This window comes from Hyperolius riggenbachi, chromosome 7 (assembly GCF_040937935.1).
Source record: "Hyperolius riggenbachi isolate aHypRig1 chromosome 7, aHypRig1.pri, whole genome shotgun sequence".
Lineage (NCBI taxonomy): Eukaryota > Metazoa > Chordata > Amphibia > Anura > Hyperoliidae > Hyperolius > Hyperolius riggenbachi.
The window spans coordinates 248,448,818-248,472,811 of NC_090652.1; the positions used below are offsets into that span (position 1 = coordinate 248,448,818).

The 23,994-nt window shown below is 44.5% G+C and overlaps 1 protein-coding gene across 1 annotated transcript in view; it reads left to right on the forward strand.

The window, feature by feature from the left end:
* The window catches only part of CHN1 (chimerin 1), a 160,084-nt gene that overhangs the window by 119,869 nt on the left and 16,221 nt on the right, over positions 1 to 23,994 (forward strand). Inside the window, exon 8 of the mRNA XM_068247020.1 lies at positions 18,807 to 18,884. Coding sequence (XP_068103121.1) covers positions 18,807 to 18,884 — 78 coding nt within the window. The remainder of the gene's footprint in view (positions 1 to 18,806; positions 18,885 to 23,994) is intronic.

A 23,994-nucleotide genomic window follows, 5' to 3' on the forward strand; every position in this document is an offset into this window, starting at 1 on the left:
GGGGGGCTCAGCCTCCAAAGTTTGCTTCAGGCAGCAGAAAGTCTAGAACAGGCCCTGTGTACACACATTCTCAGTTCTGGCATCGCACATGTCTATCACCGCAGCATGGTGGTAAAGGAGAACCCAGAGAGGTAGTTTTGAAAGTTTCCCACCCTGCCAGCTGAGGCTGCTGTCACCAGAAGGAACAATGCCAGAGAACCCCTGCAAAGTCCTCAAGGAATTCTGGGGTTCCAGGGAACCTTGGTTGAGAAATTCTAATACAGCATGTAGGGTATCAGTACTGACATGTCATTGTGCATGCGTTGTGTGAGCTAGGGAATATTTCGAGTAGGTTTTTTTTTCTCCAATTCATTATTGATGAAATTTTAACCTAACTAAATATTCCTGTTGGAAAATGCTGGCCTTTATAAGACGTTTTCCTCCTCTACTTGATTACCACCCCTGTATTCCTTCAGCACTGCTATAATACAGTAAGGAAACAATCCAATCCGTGGGAGGAAACCTGCTGGGAAGTAGCTGCTTGCTGTACAGGAAGAGTCCATCACAAAGATGAATGGCCCCACTGATGGGAAAACCTGCGCATTGATTCATGGTGCCTCCGTATACTTAAAGCAGCACAGACTTTATTCTCGTTTATAACAAATTTATATTTGTCTCTTAGATTTGAGATATATATATATTATCCTGACTTTTTTTTTCCCTGACTGTGTAAAAAGAAAAAATAATGGGGTTTTACTCTAATCTAAAGCCTTGTATGGACGTTAGATTCCGCCACCTAGTTATTTGCATCTGTTTCAGTAGTCTTAAAGGACAACTGTAGCAAGAGGGCTATGGAGGCTACCATATGTATTTACCTTTAAGAAATCAGTAAAAAATCACACTATTCACACACCTGTCACAGGCCTATTCTTCTCCAGGCCTGGAAGCCGTGCTGAGCTCCCGCAGGTACACCACTCCTGCAAACACTTGTGTATAGATTCAATAAGGAGACCGCACACGAGTTGCTTCAAGTAATCTGTATTAGTGGCATACAGTTACAGAGCCGACATGGGACACGACATGTTTCGGGGCGTAGCCCTTCCTCAGGCTACGCCCGAAACATGTTGTGTCCCATGTCGGCTCTGTAACTGTATGGCACTAATACAGATTACTTGAAGAAGCAACTCGTGTGCTGTCTCCTTATTTGATCTATACTTTTAAGACATACCTGGCCTGGCTGTCCTGCTGATCCTCTGTCTCTAATGCACTTAGCCACAGACCCTGAACAAGCATGCAGCAGATCAGGTGTTTCTGACATTATTGTCAGATCTGACAAGATTAGCTGCATGCTTGTTTCTGGTGTTATTTAGACACTGCTGCAGCCAAATTGATCAGCAGGACTGTTAGGCAACTGGTATTGTTTGAAATGAAATAATAAATCTAATGTAGACAGCGCGATTCTGTTGCGTTGCAGTCTTGTCCCGAGCGCAGTGGTTGTTCTGACGTGTTTAGGGTACAATTGAGCTCCTATATTGAGTATAGTATCTCAATCACAATAGTGGAAATTAGTTTGAAATGTGATCGCACCACAATGCGATTGTGACCGCGTTTCATAAAGAGCCCCAACTAATACCTATTTTTTAGCATCCTGTATTTTGAAACAGTCCCCTAGCCAGCAGAATGCACTATGGGAATTGATACGATACTGCACTCCTCAGGGCATATCTGAATTCGGGGCCAGCTGAACTGTGCTCAGCATCTTCACCTCTGCCACACCCATTCTTTCCTCCTATGACTGATTGCCTGCAGACACTGAGGAGGAATCTAGAGTGAACCGAACTCTACCCAGCATCTTGACCTCTGCCACACCCATTCCCTCCTACTATGATTGATTGCCTGCAGACACTGAGGAGGAATCTAGAGTGAGCAGAACTCTGCTCAGCATCTTCATCTCTGCTACACCCATTCCCTCCTCCTATGACTGACTGCGGACACTGAGGAGCAATCTAGAGTGAACTGAACTCCATGCAGCAGCTACTCTTATACTATCCCTATTCCTTTTTAGTATTCCTTAGATTGGCATAATTTGAATATTATCAGCGCATGCAAGGTTTTATTGGGTGCTTGCTTATTGGGGTGATTTTCTGTTAATTGGGTGCAGTTCAATTGACATGTCAGCAATTTTCTAAATGGGCATTGGAAAATCAATTTATATAGTTGCCTAGGGAACTGCTTTAAGGTACTCTTGTACAATGCATGCTACTGTTTATATAAATTAGAGCTCTGTAACTGAGAAGAGTGTGTCAGCAGTCACACATCCTGATACTAATGTAGTCGGCTCAGTTGGGAAATGTTATTGCACTCGGTCAATGTGCGGCAATAAATTCTGTGCCTGGCTTTCATCAAGTCTAAATCCTTTTGCCTTTCACATTTCTGGTAATTGAAGTTGGCTACAGAACAGATAACTTGTCACCAAGAGTGTGATAGACAGTTCCCTCTCCTTTTCATTGCCCAACGAGAAAACAGAGTATTCTCAGTAAGAACATTGTTTAAAGTGGACCTGAACTAATACACAGGACACAAGGAAAACCCAAATTAATCCACCCTGTTTGTGTTTAGAGAGAGGAGCCTTTCTAATCCCCCTCTACTGTAAATAATCACAATTGTAATTTGATCTCTCGGCTGTGTCCGCACTGGATTCCCGGCAATCCTCAACAGAGCAGCTAATTTGTAAACACAGGATGTTAACCCTAGGTCTGCTTGCATGAAAGCAGGAAGTAGCCACAGTGCATATTTATTGGAGGATTTGTATCAGCTGGTTTTATACTAGCCTTCCCTATATGTTTATATAGGTATTTAGGGATCATTTCCATTAGGGGTGCTTCAAGCCATTTTTGATACTCCTTCAGTTTTCCTGATTGCGGAGATGCTAATGTAATACTGTAAATTGCGGTACCACATTTCTACTTATGTTATCCGATTCTTGACCATGTGTACCGTTTATACTTAAGTGTAAACCTAGATTTTTTTGCTCTTAAATGGCCTCCCCAAAGCAAGATCTAGGTTTATACTCTGGTCCACGGTTAGGGGGCACAACTTCTTTCCTTCCTTCATCTCCCCTCTCTCCCTGTGTCCCATATCACAGAGTATTAGCAGTGGAGGTGCTTAAAGAAGGGGTAATTTTGCCATAAATTATTAGGTAGTCAGTAGGCTTCTGCTTCACCCTGCGCCCAAATTTGCCCTTGCCGGTTTTGAATTTACGCTCACTAGATACCATGGAAACCTATATAGGGGAAGGAAGGGGAAAACTATATAGGGGAGAGACTGTGGAACACCAGGGAAACCTATATAGCGGTCGGAGGGAAGAACTGCGAGACATCAGAGAAACCTACAAGGGTAAGGGAGAGGGGAACAATTAGACCACCAGGGAAACCAATATAGGAGATGCCAAGTTACTAGTGGTATCGTTGTACTGCTTTGGGGACCGGAAGGTGTATCCTGACTGAAGTATATCCTGACTGATCCTCCTGAGTTGGTCAGGACAAAGTACATGAGGAAATTACTGATTTGAGGGTTTTGGGGAGGGCGCCCTCTAAAAACACGACTTATTGATAAGGGTAGTTGTTTGTATTGACCTGAGGAAGTAGGGCTGAGACCCGTGAAACGCATTGTCTGCAATATATAGTTACATAGTTATTTGGGATGAAAAAAGACATACGTCCATCGAGTTCAACCAGAGAACAAAGTAAAACACCAGCCTGCTTCCTCACATATCCCTGTTGATCCAATATAACCGTTCTATAATAAAGACTCCTTAATCCCATCCGAGTGAGTCTTCATTGGAGGTAAGATACCTCCTTTTATATTTCTGCATAGTAACCACATATAGACTCACCAATATAGTAGTCTCGGACGCCTCCTCAAAACCCTCAAATCAGTTGTTACCCACACCCCCAAAAGGGGTGCTAGTACCTCCCACTGCACGCAGTTCACCAGTGGAAAGGCCCACAGGAGGAGAACGACCACCCTGTTCCAGAAGGTTCTAGGTTACCGAGCGGGAACATTTTTTTTTCTGCATGTCAATACGGTGGTTGCAGGACTGCAACCCATCCTTGTGAATATAAATTACCCACAATTCCCCACTTATTTTTCCTACGGATACTGCACTATTGGGCTCCCGGTCTCCCCCTCTCTACAGGCCTAAGGATCTCCACTCCCATTGTGAAGGAACTCTCTCTAAGACTTGGACCAAATCTGCATGAGGAAATTACCACTGGAGTTATGCTTAAGGGACTAAAACTAAGTACACACATGCAGGAATTGTCACCCATCGGGAACTAGAAATGATCCCTCATGCGACAGTTCGCTGAATGATGCTGTACAGACTTATCCCTAGCCTTGAGGTGGGGCGGAGGGATGACAACCAGGTGACGACAGATTGGCTTCAATTGGTCGGCGGCAACATCGTGCTCGGGGGTCGTTAAGGACAGGACGGATACCTGAGCAATGTCAATCGTCGGCTGAAACGGTCGGTATCTTCAGTTTCTTATGACAGTTATCGTATGTGTGTACGTAGCTTTTCAGTGCTAGCGTGATCACCCTCAACTGAATTGGTGAGATACATTATTTTTCTTGAGGGATTGATGGACTCTAACCAATAGTTTGTATACAAACATCTCAGATCTAAAAAGCTAAGCACACTGTTGAAAGGCTGGCCTAGGGAAGTGGGAGCTAGTCTACTTTAGGGGACCCACCGCAAATCCCCATAGACACTTTCAGCTGGGCTGCAGAAACGGTACAAATGTCCGCTTTCACCTTGTTTAAACCCCCACAAGCCTTATACCCATGGATAGGTAAGCATATCCTCTAACGAATTGTGAGGTTTTCGGTCCAAAAAAGAGTTGAAATTGGCTGTGTAGGAGCCGCCGAACGGCCTTAATCTCGGTTCCGTCGGCCATCTTCGTTCTGCTGTGCAGGTCCTTTCTTCCTCCTCATTGGAGGGTTTGTTAGCTGCTGACAGAAGCTGGCACGCCCCCACCGAACAATCCCTCTAATGAGGAGAAAGAAACGACCTGCAGAGCAGAACCAAGATGGCTGACGGACCCGAAATTGCGGCCGTTCGGCGGCTCCTGTACAGTCAGTTACAACTTTTTTTTTACCGAAACCCGCAAAATTCGTTAGAGGACATGCTTAGCTACCAGTGGCTATAAGGCTTGTGGAGGTTTAAACAAGCAAACTGAAGACATTTGTTCCGTTTTGCAACCCAGCTGAAATTGTCTATGGGGATTTGCGGTGGGTCCCCTAAAGTAGACTAGCTCCGGGAAGGGTTGCATAGACACACTGATTTTAGATTTGTATTACTAGAATAATTTTACTTAACCTTCAAATTGTGTGATCTGGTTAATCAATGATCATCTGTAAACATAGGCGGTCTTCTTAAATGATCACAAATTGTTTGGGTCAATGAAAGACTGCTTTGTGCATGTAGTTCAGGTCAGTAGATAGGCCGATACACACGCCTGAGCCTATAGTCGGTATGTGTGCAGCGGCCGCCGACCCGCAAGCAGTCCAGCGGATCAACTCACTCCCCGCCACAGCCAATCGCATTGTCTGTGCCACTCCCCACACATCCCGCTTCGTCATCTCCCTGTCCCCCTGCAAACGCGTCTGTACAGGCCGGCCAGCGATGTTGCCCTAGAATCTGGTCCCGATCCCTGACGGTCAACATTAAATAAGAGGTGTATACAAACCTTTATAGTTATTAATAAAATATCACTGATTAGGGTTTCACAGTGACTACGCCTCACATTATGAGAACATGGGAAAAGTCTTTTTTTGGTACATGTACTGTGGGCAGTATCTCCATGGCAACCTACAAGATGAGCTATCTGGTCACATTAAAATAAACTTAAGCTCCTAGGTAATATTCTGCAGAAAAAAGCCTGGACATGCCGGTCATGGCAGATGTACTTATATTCAACACACACAAGCATTAGAACACAGCAGTACATGCATCCAGCTACATTTGAAATTGGTCAGCAGGTGCTCGTCAGCCAATCAGGATGCACTGTCATACACCCTTTACCTGCCATACCACATCCAGCAGCCATTAGCATTCAGGTGGGAGGCTTCAGCCGGACGCCATCGCAAGATTGCATCGCTAGCAGGACCGCCCCGTGCAGGCATCCCTCCCACAGGGGTCCCTCCCTAACCGCCCACCTGTCCGCCATGTCCTAGAGCTGAAAAAAACGTTTAAAAACACACGATTGGTTCACACGATGGCCAGGGGCCCCGGACCTCTCTCACTGGCCGGGGCCCCAAGGCCAACACATGATACCTGGAGGGGAGTGCAGGTGGGCCTGGACCTCTCACACCCAGGCTCTGGACCTCTCACATCCAGAAAACCCACCAACACTGCCTCCATACTGAATGCTAAATTCAACACACACAAGCAATAGAACACAGCAGTACATGCATCCAGCTACATTTGAAATTGGTCAGCAGGTGCTCGTCAGCCAATCAGGATGCACTGTCATACACCCTTTACCTGCCATACCACATCCAGCAGCCATTAGCATTCAGGTGGGAGGCTTCAGCCGGACGCCATCGCAAGATTGCGTCGCTAGCAGGACCGCCCCGTGCAGGCATCCCTCCCACAGGGGTCCCTCCCTAACCGCCCACCTGTCCGCCATGTCCTAGAGCTGAAAAAAAACCGTTTAAAAACACACGATTGGTTCACACGATGGCCAGGGGCCCCGGACCTCTCTCACTGGCCGGGGCCCCAAGGCCAACACATGATACCTGGAGGGGAGTGCAGGTGGGCCTGGACCTCTCACACCCAGGCTCTGGACCTCTCACATCCAGAAAACCCACCAACACTGCCTCCATACTGAATGCTAAATTCAACACACACAAGCAATAGAACACAGCAGTACATGCATCCAGCTACATTTGAAATTGGTCAGCAGGTGCTCGTCAGCCAATCAGGATGCACTGTCATACACCCTTTACCTGCCATACCACATCCAGCAGCCATTAGCATTCAGGTGGGAGGCTTCAGCCGGACGCCATCGCAAGATTGCGTCGCTAGCAGGACCGCCCCGTGCAGGCATCCCTCCCACAGGGGTCCCTCCCTAACCGCCCACCTGTCCGCCATGTCCTAGAGCTGAAAAAAAAACGTTTAAAAACACACGATTGGTTCACACGATGGCCAGGGGCCCCGGACCTCTCTCACTGGCCGGGGCCCCAAGGCCAACACATGATACCTGGAGGGGAGTGCAGGTGGGCCTGGACCTCTCACACCCAGGCTCTGGACCTCTCACATCCAGAAAACCCACCAACACTGCCTCCATACTGAATGCTAAATTCAACACACACAAGCAATAGAACACAGCAGTACATGCATCCAGCTACATTTGAAATTGGTCAGCAGGTGCTCGTCAGCCAATCAGGATGCACTGTCATACACCCTTTACCTGCCATACCACATCCAGCAGCCATTAGCATTCAGGTGGGAGGCTTCAGCCGGACGCCATCGCAAAATTGCGTCGCTAGCAGGACCGCCCCATGCAGGCATCCCTCCCACAGGGGTCCCTCCCTAACCGCCCACCTGTCCGCCATGTCCTTGGGGCCCCGGCCAGTGAGAGAGGTCCGGGGCCCCTGGCCATCGTGTGAACCAATCGTGTGTTTTTAAACGTTTTTTTTTCAGCTCTAGGACATGGCGGACAGGTGGGCGGTTAGGGAGGGACCCCTGTGGGAGGGATGCCTGCACGGGGCGGTCCTGCTAGCGACGCAATCTTGCGATGGCGTCCGGCTGAAGCCTCCCACCTGAATGCTAATGGCTGCTGGATGTGGTATGGCAGGTAAAGGGTGTATGACAGTGCATCCTGATTGGCTGACGAGCACCTGCTGACCAATTTCAAATGTAGCTGGATGCATGTACTGCTGTGTTCTATTGCTTGTGTGTGTTGAATTTAGCATTCAGTATGGAGGCAGTGTTGGTGGGTTTTCTGGATGTGAGAGGTCCAGAGCCTGGGTGTGAGAGGTCCAGGCCCACCTGCACTCCCCTCCAGGTATCATGTGTTGGCCTTGGGGCCCCGGCCAGTGAGAGAGGTCCGGGGCCCCTGGCCATCGTGTGAACCAATCGTGTGTTTTTAGATGCACTTATATGTTTGCATTTTTAGTTCTTTTAGCGATGCCATTTTGACTGATAGCACACGCGTCTGTTAGTTTTGTGTGTGATGTTCTGCATTCTATTTCTGCATTTCATGCCTGTTTGCATTTGGGAAACCACTTGCATGTTTTTCTTAATGCATGCGAAAAACACATTCATGAGTGAACTAGGCCTTGGATTAACATTGGGTCTCAATTTTGCTGTGCAGAAAATGTGCATGAAAACATACACCTGTCATTGATCCAGAAATAACATTAGCTGTGTGGCCAAGCAGTGGAGAAGATTTTGTGGGCAGAAAGGTAGATCATAAAGCTAAAATTGAAGGCATAGACAAGGGCTATAAAAAAAGCGAGTATCGTGTAGGGTTCGGTGTCTGATATGGGGTTAGGAAGATAGAGTAGGTCAAGGGTTAGCTTTCTTATTTAGGGTTAGAATGTTATAGTTGGGTACCAAGAAGCCTATGGATTTCTCTGATTGCTGTTTGCCAGAACAAAACCTATTGGCCTTGCTTTACCCGACAACTCAATCTGGCAATGTACCAATGCGACTTGTAAACAGATTGCCATGGTTGCGTGATGCTGTTCTTATCAGAGGCTGGCAATAATCCATCCCAGCGGATTAGGTTTTTGCCAAGAAAAAGGCATTCATTCAGCAGATGGTCAGCTGTCAAGGCCGATGACAGCTGACCAAAGAAATCCTGTCTTTTGGTTCCTCAAGTAACATGTGCAACCTGCAGTGGAGGACAGAGACTTGCCCTTCCCAAACTAATGATGTGGTTCATCACCATTTCAAAAGGTGTTCAGAGCACCAGCGCTTTTCAATTTTCATTTAATTTTAATTGAGTCCAGGGTCTAGTCTCAAATTTCTGAAAGCCCAGTACCAAGAAAGGCCTGGTGCACACCAGAGGAGTTTTTCTGAGCGTTTTGAGTTTTTAAATCTGCTGCTAATGTTATCCTATGTGTCTGTGCACACTGGAGCAATGAGGTTTTGTAAAAATCCCCATAGCATTACATTGGGAAGAGGTTTTGAAACCTCTAAAAGCTCTTCCCAATGTAATGCTATGGGGGTTTTTTACAAAACCTCATTGCTCCAGTGTGCACAGACACATAGGATAACATTAGCAGCAGATTTAAAAACTCAAAACGCTCAGAAAAACTCCTCTGGTGTGTTTCAGGCCAAAGAGATGATTATGTTATGTATTTATATTGCACTGACATCTCATGCAGCACTTAGCCCATAATTGTATCCCCAGAGGATCTCTCACAGTCTAATCTCTACTATAGCCAAAGTCTAATGAACTGAACAAAGGGCCATTTTGGGGAGAACCTATTCAACCTTTGTTTTTTGAATGTGGAGTAAAACTTGTGCAAACCTGAGCACATGCAGTCTCCATGCAGATAGTGGTTGATTCACTAAGACAAATAGCATGCCTTCTCAGAGTTAACATGCCTTATCAGAGTAGCATAGCTAGCGCTAAGAACTTATGCCTGCTAATTGGCAGTGATGAGAGTTCCACTCTTCCTGTCCTGAGCCCCTGCGAGTCCAATCACTTCAAAGGCCGTTATCCCCGCACTATGATTGGCCCAATAGGCTGCCTGTCAGGCAGCCTATTGGGCCAATCAAAGTGCGGGGCTAATGTCCTTTAAATTACCTCAATTAACCTCCAACTCGGTTACAAATACCCATGTCCAAAATAAATTACAAAATGTAAAGAGGCACAGTAGTGAAAAAAAGGTATTTAAAGGGAACCTAAACTGAGAAGGATATGGATTTTTCCTTTTAAAATGATACCAGTTGCCTGACTCTCCTTCTGATCCTGTGTCTCTAATACTTTTAACCACAGCCCCTCAACAAGCATGCAGACCTGATGCTCTGACTAAAGTCAGACTGGATTAGCTGCATGCTTGTTTCAGGTCTGTGATTCAGCCACTACTGCAGCCATAGAGATCAGCAGGATGCCAGGCAACTGGTATCGTTTAAAAGGAAACATCTATATCCCTCTCAGTTTAGGTTCCCTTAATTTCAATTGCTTTTTTTTTTTTTTTTTTTGCGATATTAATTTATAAATTAGTTAGTCAGTGTTTGCCCATTGTAAAGTCTTTCCTCTCTAATTTACAGTTTGAAATTATTGTCAGGTAGTGACCTATTTAGTCCTGGCAGGTGATCTCTGTGGAATGTTTGTTTACTGAGTTCTAAAGGCAGTAGGAAATATACCTGGTCCCCCAGCTGGCTCAATTCCACATAGCTAATCAGCCTACGCTAAAAATCACTGTGTGGGTGGGGCTGCATTCAATATATAGATATAGGAAGTGTTTCTAATTTTGAAACCAGGAAAATTACTGTAAAAGTGGGTATCCTGAATAATTCACTGGATTCTCTTATTCGTCACTACAATGCCTCTTTAAAGTGAACCTGAGACATTATAATAACAAGGTTTTATACTTACCCGGGGGTTCCTCCAGCCATGAGCACCGATGAGTCCCTCACCATCCCCCCGAGTGCCTCCGTTCAGCCGCCATCAATCCCAGGAATCTGTCTCAGTCGCACCAGTAGGCTCTTCTGCGCTCTGTATAAGCAGAAGAGCCAACTGGTGTAACTGGGCCAGATTACCAGGACTGATTGCGGCTGAACGGAGGCACCCGGGGGTGGGGGGATGGTGAGGGACGCATCGGTGCTCATGGGGCTGGAGGAACCCCCGGGTAAGTATAAAATCTTGTTATTATGACGCCTCAGGCAGGGGCGTACCTAGAAATCCCCCTGCGAAAATGTGGTTGCTTGCCCCAAACCCCACCCCCCTTGCCCACTCAGGGCCGTTTTGGGGGGCAGAAGGGGTCGCAGCATGAGGGGAGAGCAATTGGCCACCCACATTGGCGGGGAGCGGGGCCACTTTCCTCCTCCCTCACCTCAGGCTCCCCCCTCAGCGCGCCTTCCCTCCAGCATTAATAGGTAGCAGCAGCGGCGGGCAGGAACACAGGCATACCTCCATGTGTTCCACCGCGGAGATCCGATCTCTCCTCATGCTGCGACCCCTTCTGCCCCCAAAAAAGCCCTGGGGGACTCCGCCCCCCCTCCCCGCTGCTGCATGGCTTGCAGCCCCTATTGTTACGCCACTAGTCTCAGGTTTACTCCCGCAGAGAGAACATTTTGTGTAGTTGTATTAGAATATAAGTTCTTGCTGTGGGTTGTTCACTACTAAAGCCACATAAATTAAAAAAAAAAAAAAATCTTGTCTTGGTTTTCTGGATCATTTTATATTTTCCATTGCTTCCCATCTACAGTAAATCAGTTCCGTAGACCTCTTTTCTTTTTTACTCATACTTCCTATTCTGTGATATTTTAACATGCCGCTACTATTGTTTCAGAAGTATTCCATTTACCGGGAAATTCATGTGTAGTATATTTTGAAGACCTGTACGAGACCCAGACCGTGTAGCCTTCAAAGACCTGCGATCGGAAGAAAGGGCTTAGCTATTTTCTGCTGGTCTGCGTTCTCTCAATCATTTCCCGAAGATGGCCAGCCTGGATGCAGAACAGGTTAGGAAGTATGACTAAGCGTGTCTGTGGAATGGAAACAAACCTCCTTTCTGCAAGAAGAAAGCCAAGAGATCTTATCCCTTTACTTCTCTTCATCTGAAATTTTACACAATGAACATTTCCAGGCCTTGGCCAAACGCCATTTCCAAACAGACGCAGCTCAACATATTAAACAGAACACTGCACTGATTAGTCATTTATTTACATACAATAGCTGAAGATCTCCTCTTATTACTAGCCTATTATTTTAACAAATTACCAAGGTGAGGCAGAGTATACAATGGAAATAACATTCTATCTGTGTGATTTGTTATCTCCTATCTGTTTGTTTTTAGGCATTGTTGAAGGAATGGTGCGGTTGATTCATTTAACATCGGTAATATTTCCGTGTACAGCAATATTATTTCCGTGCGTAGGTACTGCAAGATAGAACGGTTATGTGCATGTTACCATAGTAATGGTCACGCTACTGGTGTACAGTGGGTCACGCTACTAGCGGTACCTATGCGTGGAAGTTATGGTAATATTGCCGTGTGCTATGCATGCACGGTAATGTTACTAATGTTTTAAAGCGAAACCGTAAACAAGAATTGAACTTCATCCCAATCAGTAGCTGATACCCCCTTTCCCATGAGAAATCTATTCCTTTTCTCAAATAGGTCATCAGGGGGCTCTGTATAGTTGATATTGTGTTGAAACCCCTCCCACAGGAAACTATGACGACCATGGTCTTGGCAGTTTCCTGTATTGGCACCTCATTGCATTGTGGGAAATAGCTGTTTGCTGCTTTTTTCCAACTGCCAAAAAAGCAATCAGCAGCTACTTCCAGTGACATCACCTGCCAGCAGTAAATGTCACCATGTGATAAATGTCAGACTTTAAATCAGGGAGAGGAACGCTTTTACAATGGGCAAACGCTGACTAAATCATTTATACATAATTATTGTAAAAAGGATTTAATTTTTTTATTCCATTATCTTCATTGGAGTTCCTCTTTAATGAATCAACTACAAAATAACCAACAGTAAATTTGTAGATTTCAGGAAGAGGCAATCATGGTTTAAAAAAATTAAAAAGCCTTAAAGCATTGTAGAATAGTTTAAAGTACACTTTAGCTGAGAGATCCATGGAGGCTGCCATATTTATTTATTTTTAAACAATACCAGTTGCCTGGCAGCCGTGCTGGACTATTTGGCTGCAGTAATGCCTGAATAACACCAGAAACAAGCATGAGGGCTAATCCAGTCAGAATTCCTGATCTGAATGCTTGTTCAGGGTCTATGGCTAAGGGCTGCATTGGGAGCCACGACTCCCGTTCTGCTGCCCAAATCGCTAAGCCGTGCCATGCACAGAAGTCTCTGATATACTGTAGATTTGGTTGGGAAGCCATGTTGGAGATAGGCAGTGCTTTCCTGTGCAGCTTGTATGCGGGTAAACTCTGCGGATCTGTATATAGTGCAAACGGCCCCGTACACACGCTCAGTGAAAATCGTTTGAAACCTCTAATGCCAGATTACGTCGTCTTGGATGACAGTCGTGTGCACAAATGTAGCCAAATGGCAACAAGTGACCAACACCTGGCATTTTCCCGATCCAACCAGCAGATCAACTCATACGACTGTTGGGCAGATATTGTGCTGACAGCCATGTGTGTACAATGTTGTTTGGACGTCACTGTTCTACTACATGCAGACATGTCATGCATAATGTGGTTTCCACTAGTACACACATTATTTTAAAGAGTTGGTCGTTTTCAACATCACTGTGCAGAAACGGGTCTTTTCACGACCTCACCAGTAAAGTAGTTTTCTTCGGGTGACATCACTGGCCCGAGGCTATACAGATGCATAGTCAGCCTTCAGGCTGAAGGAAGATGGAGCGGCATAGGTATTGCATCACAAGGCGAGCGGCAAGTACAAAATAATTGGCCGAGTTGATCCACCTGGCGGATCACTAACCGGTCAGAACGTTGAAAGTAGGAATGCAAATCTTCTGTCTGAACGATATAATCAATTGATTTTAGGTAAAAATCGATCAGAATTTAATTGATCAGACACATTTTGAAAAATGATATTTGTAGGGCCACCTTTAGTCATGTGACTTTGTAAAGCACTGCAGAAGATATAAGCGCTATATAAACTTATAATAATACCATGGACAGAAAAAAACGGTAGGATGTCCTCTGAGTCCAAAGCTTCCTGTGTGACAACAGTGCCTGGAGTGCATCTTCCACGTCGTAAACTTTCACTCCCTGGCAAGTATGCATGGTTAAGCTACAGCTGCCTTTGGAAATAGTGATCAGATTATATCCACACTATTCAAACACCATCTGATATCCAAATCAATCACTTGGCTCCTCTATACACAACAAAAACCAGCTCCACTGTGCAGAAATGAGTAATTGAATCAATACTCACTGCTTGGCTGGTCTCCTTCACACTATGCTAGCTCGCTAAGTGACGATTTGCCTGAGTGATTCTGCTAAATCATCATTAACACCGATAACCTAACCCTCCATTAACACTGATAGAAGAGCCCCATTGTCTTCTGTGTATACTGCAAGAGCAAATATCATAACCATTCTAAGTGGTATATTATCAGTAATACTGAACTACTGTGTGTTATCAAAGATGACTGATTTGGTGGTGATTGTATTTGCCGCTATTTACATTTTCATTATCGGCTTGCAAACTGTACAATACTTCTTGCCCATAGCTTCCTACATACCTATGAGGACTGTCACCTGCAAGGATTAGGACTCGATCCTTTGGGCCACAGTTTGAGGTTGAGTGCTGAAGAGATGCATCACTAGCCCAAAGGCTAGCGATGCATCTCTTCATATGGAGAGGGGGGGAGGGAGGACACGTGGTGCACAACAGAGTGGCTTCTGGTGGGCGGGGTGGAGAAAAATGCACTCGGGTCTGGTGGGTGTCAAGTATCGCTAAAGGTTTGTCATGCTGACTTTTTTTAGGCAATTTCGGGGGAGTGGCGCGAAGTTCCAGTATAGAGGCTAGATCCTTGGCCAAGGCATTTAACGGCTACTTCAGCAGTGCTTTGCCACACACCGGTTGATTTGGGCCCAATATGCCAAGCTATTTAATCCTTATCCAATTGGAAATCAATCAGATAGTGATCGATTCCTTCATCACACAGCACTGCAGAAATCTGGCAAGCACCAATCCTATCTCAAGCGTTCTACTTCTTGATGCAGTGCAATGCTATAGGTAAGAGGTCCACCACCACTCCTCATTTATTAATGCTGGCTCATACGCCCATGCATGGGTACTAAGGGTTGCTGCCGCTCAAATTATGCTGGTCATTGTTTTATTTTTATTTTTTTTTACCTACCATAACCATGTTTCCACCTAAATACATGTGTGTGACTCTATTCGCCTGCCTTAGTTTACACACTGATGTAGAGATGGTAAACTGCCTTTAACATTTTCAGTGTGAACAGGTGCGTTAAAGAGTAACTATCCTCCCTTCCTAGGTTAGTGCGGTAAGTCTGTATCTGGGTAGCCTTTCTCACAATGCTCCCTCAGCAGTCAAATGCACCCGTCCTCCTGCTCTCCAGTGTCCGTCCGCGTACCACAAATGCACAGTAGCGCAAAGGCACGAACACATGGACAGTAGAGGATGCAGGGACACGGGGTTTATTATATAGGATGCTTACTTCCAGAACCACTGATGTATAGCAAGTCTGTAGCTTATACAGAGTCACATCTACCCCACATGCAGACAGCCTGTTTTGGACTTTTGGACCTCCTCCGTACATAGCAGGGATTGATATGGCTCTATGGGATAGGGCTTGGACCAATACAACAGAATATCCAAGCAGTTCGGTGTGACCAAAATCACTAGGAAGGTATAGGGGGCTAATAGAGAGGATGGGTAAAAATACAGTCTTCATGTGACATACTTTATTATTGGTATGGTACAAGAGTCTGAGATTATGGGAAGCATGTTTCCCTGCAAGGCGACGGTCCTCGTGTGTGTACAAGTTTTAACGCTGAATGCATTAGATGTGAACAGCTATTGATTTATATTGGTTTACATGGGCTGTCTGCTTCACAGAAATGCACAACGTGTGAAAAAGCCTTTAAGCTTTTATGCATTCAAAGATTGTATTAGTACTGCTAAAGTCGCCATACATGAAATTAGTTTCTTTGTAGTTTCAAATGCTTTAATGTAAGTCTGCCAGTGATGTAGTGATTTAGGGCAGTTTATCACTCAGAAACAGGCATTTTGACACGTTCACTGAGTGGGCACAAGCCATATTGTTTTGTACTGCATTGAGAACCCTTGTATGAGCACAGTCCAATGACTTTTTCCAGGTACTGAAGGCCTATCAGCAGCTGACATGGTTTACTTACATTCTGCAGTACTGTTATCTGGCCTTTAGTTGGCACTGTGCAATAGATGGAAGGTAGCCTCCCTATTTATTTCAGAAAAACAAAAGTTTGCTTTCCTAAAACAGAAAGAATTTGCGATAATTCAGGTTGGAGTGAGCTTGAGATGTCTCCCAGAGAAACACTGCTGAATATATGCAAATTAACCATTGTACCCTTAGAAGCTAAACACACCTCCAGAACCGCTGGAATGCAATGATGTGTCAGCTTGTTAATTTGTACAGAGCCATAATAATCCAACATGCATACAGACTGTTTCGGATTGTTTATTTCAGTAGAGGGGTCTTCTGCTGACACCTAAACTATAGACTGAGCAATGGTCTGACTCTGAACAAAGTGAAGCATGGGCAATTGCTGCAAGTGCTAGTTACCTAGGAAGCATGCCTCAAGCCTGGAACCCACTACAAAACGCTATCGCTAATCGCAATCGCTAGCGGTTTGTAAGCAATTTCATGAGCGATTTTGGTGGCGTTTTTAAAGTGGCCGTTTTTTTGCCAGCGATTGTGTAGCGATTAGCGTTTTTAAATCTGATTGGTCCTTTCAATCAACTTACATTTTTTTACAGTGTGCAGTAATGCAAAATCGATCTGTGCAGGTTTTGACGAGTGATTATGCCAACGTTTATATACTTTACATTGCAGAAACTCTAACGCTAATCACTAAATGCTACAAATGCTGCATGTTCTGTGTTTGCAATTTTGGTAATCACAATCGCTCCAATGGAATTTGGCCCATCCATTAACATTAGCTCAGCGTTTAGGGAAATTGTTAGCGGTTTGAATCGCTCCCTAAACGCTCACAAAATCGATCTAGTGGGTTCCAGCCCTGAGCGTGTGTGGTGACTTTATTTCAGTAGTGTTCTTTTTGTGCCACTTGTACTATAGACTGAGCAGACGGGATAGACTGGCATGTATAAGATTACAGTGTGCCAGTTGCTGCAATTACTAGTCTCCTAGTAGGATGCTGTACAATAGTGTGTTTGGTTGGGTGGGAGGAGGACCTGGAGAATTTTGGGTGGTGTTGAGTGGCAACAAGGAAATTTAAGATAAGTCTTCTTCTTTAGAACTTGTTATGAATACACTTTAATCCATGGATGAAAATCCCGACAGACGGTTTCCATCTTCCCAGACTAGATTGTGTGCTCATCTGAAGCACAGTACGTAACATTTAATTGTTGGATGCTGTCTGTGAAGTGCAGGGGATGTTGTCCCCTGCAAATAAATGCATAGCAATGACTTTCCGCAACTTGATCCAAAAAAAACCTTAACGTTAATTGATTTTACATGGCTCTGGCCAGGTCCTAGCCTGTAATACTGAATGATCAGTGTAATGTACATAGGTACACTTGGTGTCTCCCATGGCAGATATAGATAATGTGGTTCTCCATGTCTGATCATGCTAATTAACGAATCAAGACATCAGTGAGTAGCGGCAAAAATCCATGGCTGTTAATGTGACCAAAGTACAGACTAATTAGAGAAAGTCAATGATCAGATTGACTAGCTGGACTGATCCTGTATATTATGACACACAATAGTTCCCCCATAGCAACTAAATTCCCTTTAGTTAAATATTAAAAACTTAACTCAATCAAAATTCCATGAATTGCATCACATGACCACACTTTGCACCACATTGTTCAATTGTGCCCTTTTTGTCTTGACCCCTCTAGGAACTCTACCGCAGCGTCTAGTATTTTTAGCATGAAAACAGCTATAGGTTATCTCCTAGTCTTGTTTTTGCCAGTGTGAAGTCATATTCTGGGATTTTCCATGTTGCCTGTGAACAGAATTGATTGTCAGCGAACACAGTTTACATTGAACATGCAATTCAAGAAAGTATTAGTCATCCATTCCTCGTTATCTTCTCCCGACATTGCTGTACGCCCCCCTCCTGCTTTAACCCCCTCCTTCCTGACCGTTCCTGCAATCCATATTTTTTTCAACATTCTCAAAGTGATGCAGCCCAGTGCTAGTTAAGCAATCAGAGCCTTGCGTGGGGGGAAAGGGGGGAGGGAGATAGGAGTTGATGAATACATAAGAGCTGCTGCTCTGTTCCATTGGTTAGATATCCTGTTATTGTGACCGGTCTAAAACAGCGTGACTGCTAAACCCATTCCCCCCTCTTCCTCATTCACTATAAGCTGATCTCTCCAGACTCCACGCATCCTTCACAGCGACACTTCTTTCTCCCAGGCTGGGATTTTAAACCATTGGGACACTGGACTGTTATAAGTCCTTTAGAACACATCTATTTAAATGGAGACAAAGCAAACTTGGCTTTTAAATGCGCTCTCTAAGAACTCTGGCTGTCATTACAGACTGGATAACAAAAGGAAATCTTAGAACAGTCACTTCATTCCTATATTTTTCATCAATGTCCATTTGCTGGGTGTTCATTTGTTCTTCGTCATTTTGATTTAATTTTCAGACTTTTTTGGTTTTAGCACTGCTGTGTAGTGTTGGTACTATATTTATTTAATATTTTTTTGCTAATAGAAGAAAAGCGGTATTTTTTTGTATCTTCCTCGTCTTATAATGCCTTCAAGAGAGTCACTGTCTGAGCGTAAATACGTTCCACCTGCATGCCACCCCCGAAAGCCAGAAGGGCAGCAGCCGGATCTGCTGACCGCTGCACTGGGGGCGAAGCTGAACTCGCGAAAGACCTCTGCATCGTTATGGCAACCACTGAAACTCTTTGCTTATTCGCAGTTAACATCACTGGTGAGAAGAGCGACGCTGAAGGAGAACGAACAGGTTCCCAAGTATGAAAAAGTCCACAATTTTAAGGTAGGACCTTTTTCTCTTCTTGCTGTGTTTCTGAATATTGTTGTTTTTGGAGTAAAAGTAGTTTACATGCCGATGACTCTCTTCTTATGTTGTTTATGTAGCTGTTTGCCAAGTTTTGTGTTCTCCCAGTACTGGATCCCATGTTGAGAACTTTTTCTGCTAACAGTGTGTAGCTGGCCTTATGCCTGGTACACACCATGCAATTTCCTGTCAGATAGACGGGTCGAATCGATAATTTCCCACAGGTCCAATCTATAATTTTTCTGATCAATTTTGTATAGAGATGATCGGAAAATCGATCAGAAAAACGATCGGAAATCAGATCGGTTCCTGACGGAAATAATCGATTCCACCCATCTGTCTGATGAGAAATTGCTTGGTGTGTACCAAGAATTAAAGGGAACCTGAAGCAAGAGGCCTCCTGCTGATCTCCATGGCTGCAATAGTGACTGATTCACGCAACTGAAACAAGCATGCAGCTAATTTGTCAGACACATCTGATCTGCCTGCTTGTTCAGGATCAATGGCTAAAAGAATTAGAGGCAAAGGATCAGCAGGATAGCCAGGTAACTGGTATTGTTGAAACGACAACTGAAGTAAGAAGAATATGGAGGCTGCCATATTTTATTTCTTTTTAAACAATACCAGTTGCCTGGCAGCCCTGCTGATCTGTTTGGCTGCAGTAGTGTCTGAATTACACCAAAAACAAATAGCTAATCTTGTCAGATCTGATAATAATGTCAAACACCTTATTTTCTGCATGCTTGTTCAGAGCCTATAGCTAAAAGTACAATCAGCAGGATAGCCAGGTAATGTGCATTGTTTAAAAGGAAATAAATATAGCAGCCTCCATATTCCTTCTCACTTCAGATTTCCTTTAATTTTGTTATGAAGCACATTTGTATAAAGAAATATGAGAATATGATGTTTTGTGTTCATGTTCTTCGAAGTGCTCAGAGAGTGAAAAGACTGAAACCATTTCATTATCTGTGAATGCCGGTACAGAGGATTACTGGACACACTAAATATTTGTTACCTGAAACGATCTTATCAGGTGGTTTTGGGTAGTACCCATGTACAGACACACTGATGGGCTTTAAGCCAAGTACCATGTTTAACTACACCGAGGGGAGTGCATGCGCTAGCTGCTCAGACTTGCTTGGATTCTTTTGAAGTACCTGCAGAACAATAGTTAGCCTAGTGAGAGAGACCTATCCTCATGGATTAGAAGAGGACACTACATTGAGGGACACCTGTCAGGGGTGTTACTTCAAATCATCAGGCCCATCATCAGGCCCCCAGGCTTTGAAGGGGTTCCCCAATGTTCATACCCTCCCCTTTCCGCACATTAGTTATCCTCACAGGCGGGGGTGGTGCTGTCTTGCAAGGGCATAAAGCTAGTGTGGCCATCATGATCTTCACACCTATAGCAAGTGTAGCCACTAAAACACCTGATTTGGAGGCGCAACCTCTGTATCAGAGGGTGGGAAATTGTGTAGTCTTTTGGGTGCCCAGACTATTCATTGTCATACCCATACTAAATGTACAGCTGTGCTTAAGTGCAAGCACTCTTCTTGGGCCACGTCTATATGTGCATAGAGCCACCCTTCAGGAAGTGACATATTAACATGCACCTCCCACAATTTCACCAGAAGTTTGGAGTACCTGGATGAGTTGGTAGGTGCTTTATGGGCTGGATAAGTTATTCAAAGTGCATATGGGCAAACAAGGAGCAGAGACTGCCAGTACAGCAAAGCGGCACAAAACGAAGCCTACCAACAAATCTCCGCATGGGCCCAACGCTCTCATCGGTGATGCCGCACGCCCATCGCCACATGTCCCTCTCTCTGCTGTCTCTATGGCGGCAGAGCGCTGTGTGCCAGTCAGGAGCCGCTTTCATTGGCTCCTGACGCTGTCAATCAATGTAAGCCAATGGAATTGGCTTACAGCCATTGGTCAGGAGCCAATAAAATTGGCTCCTGACCGGCTCACAGAGCTCTGCTGTCATACTGACCGTAGGGCAAGTGGATTGCGGCGGGGACAGAGCAGCGGGATCGGCGGCTACGATTGTTGAAATCTACATCCTGTCAGAGCCACGTCGCCACATGCAGGAAATGGATATCAACCACATTGGTGTGGAAGCGGTTAAGAATAAACTATAGTATCTGTTAATGGGGATCATTTTATTTAGCACATTGTGGGATTCTCCTTGAAGTTCTACATTTTTTGAAAAACAATATATTAGAGGCTATTGGAGATTTATCGGATTTAGACATCAGCTTGATCACCTGGAGACCTTCATGAAGCCTTTATTTCCTCTATTGTTTAGGCTTCAATCATCAATAATGCTTTAGTTCTGCTCCATAAAGCTGCAGAGTGATGATCTTCTCCCCCCAATCACGCCACGATAACGATGTTTCCAGCCAGCTTGCGGTGGATTGCTAATATGTAGGTTAGCCGTTCAGAATAAACATATGCTTTCCTAGGCAGATCCTCCAGATGGTCCTGGGGTCTTGTCTGGCTTTTTCTGCAGGATTAATGAAGTGGCCTTGCAGGCTAACAAGTGTCTATTCAACACTGCGAGGCTGGCAGATTCGCTCCTAAGTGGCGTTGGGATACTTTCTCACGTTCACAATGATTTGCTGACATTCTAATTTGTCTACATGCGCTCTCAGCCTTTGTGGCATATTTTTCCTTGGAAATGCAATTGTGCACCTACGTGCCAGATGACAGATCAGAATGCTGTCCGTCCATATTGTGGTACCGTGGCGTCTGTGCTTAGTGCGTCAATCTCTAATGACTGATGCCAAAGGAGACAGAAGCCAATGTGTGTGGTATGGAGGTTCCACTGGAGCATTATAGCGCACTGGCACAGCTATTGTGGAACACATTTACCAATCGTCATTGTCACCTTATGGAAGTGTCAGATTAGACTTAAAGTAAATTTACATTAAGTACTGTTTGCGTTTGAGGGACTGTAGTGAAAATAACATAATGAAATTGCCCATTTTTTCCAATATTCATTTATAAAATATTTAGTAAGTGTTTGCTGATTGTAAAATCTTTCCTCTCCCTGATTTACATTCTGAAATGTATCACTGGTGGTGACCTCTTTAGTTCTGCCAGATGATCTGTATGGCATGCGAGTTACTGAGAGTTAGATAGAGATATTGCTTTCTTGCCAGTTGGGAAAAGTCATTTCCCACAATGCAACGAGGTTCACAGACAGCAAACTTTCAGGACCATGGTCATGACATCACACTGTGGGAGGGGTTTCACCACAATATCAGCCATACAGCTGTCCCTGGTGATCTATTTGAGAAAAGGTAATCATTTGTGATGGGAACGGGGGTATCCACTACTGATTGGAATGAAGTTCAATGCTTGGTTAAAGTTCCTCTTTCAACTAGCTATGCTTTATTTTATAAGCCCACTACTGTTTCTGTAATAAAGAAACGCTGTTTACGGGATGGCTGAGACAAAAACTATTCTGCGTTTCCCTTGGAGTGGAATTATGCTATTAAGACCATATAAACATCCTGGCTCCACTTCTGACTGCTTAGATAAACTCCCACAGTGCACAGTTATATCATTTCCTGGTACCATAGGAGTTCATCTGTTCAGTGTGTGGGCAGGGAACCAGTGTATGAGGGCTCAAGGCACACACTATCGTTAACATGGGCTAGTAACATTTTATACGGTTTACCTCATTCACCCTTGTTAATGATTACTATAGACTTTAGATTTTCAAAGGTGTAACCATTATTTATGTATTTTATTTTTTTTTTTTACTACTGTTAGCGCTATTTTAGAAAACAAACCGTCTCAAATTAAAGTATCGGCATTTACAATAAGCAGTTAACGAACATACCCCTTTCAAACCCCCACAGTCATACCTTTAAAATTGCTGCCTGTTAACTGGGACGTGAGATATTGCTGATAGAATATCCACAATTTTCTGTTACTACGATTTGCTTCGTTATCTCCTAACACTTACCCACCTAGCCCCAATGTATAGCAAATGACCTTTATCAGCTGCAATTATATATAGACAAACTTTTTGAAAGTCCAAAGATCTTTTACTGTAACCTTCATTAATAACTGATCCACGCACTCAGAGATATTATAGCCTAGCTCCTTCTCCCAAAATGAGCACCTGTTGCCCTATAGCCACTAATTTAGATCGTGGTCTATGGAGGCACCAATTGGCTACGAACACCACTGCACCAAAATCTCATGCTCCGCCCCCAGGACCCTAGAACTTGCTCCACAGTCATCAGGGCCTGCTTGATCAGAACAAAGGGTTCTGCTTTGATTAAGGTGCCCATACACTCGTCAGATTGGCAGCAGATAGATAAGAAATGCATCTGATGATCTATCTGATGCGTTTTTAGAACATTTTTTACCAGGAAAGAATTCCAATAGATTTCAGTTTGAAATCTATTGAAATTCGATCTGATGGCATTTTTTTCCCATCAGATTTCCATTAAGGCCAATGCAAACTGATAAGCAATCTCATCAGATCGACCTACATTTTCCACCCTGCAAGTTCGATGGAAATCCATCGAAATCGATCGAAATCGGCCATCGATCGGTCGATTGGCCAACCGATTTGCGATCGATCGATCGGGATCGATCGGTCGGCCAGAAAATCGGCTGAGTGTATGGGCTGCTTTACATCCAGAGCTACTGCTCTGTCTTGAACACTAGGTCTGCCTAGCAAAAAAAAAAATTTAAATTCTTTCCGTTTGAGTGAAATAGTAAAGCCATCTATTTCTCTATCAGTGGCAACACTTAGTGTCTGATGAAGCATGAGCTTTGGCTTCTCACATCACATTCTTCTGAGTGCACATGAGGTGAGTGTGGGGGATGAGGGAGGGCATCCAGCAGCTGTACAACTGTAATCTTTTAAAAAATTTTTTTAGATACTCACCTAAGATGAAAGGCGTTGGATCCCTTAGAACCTTCCTCTCTGCGTCCCCTCATTTCTCCGCCAGGCCTCTGTTCAAAGATCTCGCCGGCTGCGTCTTCAGGTCTCCTCGGAAGTCCTGGACCACTTCAGAAGATGAGCGGATCCGAGTACTTCCGTGGCCTTCCGAGGAGACCCCAG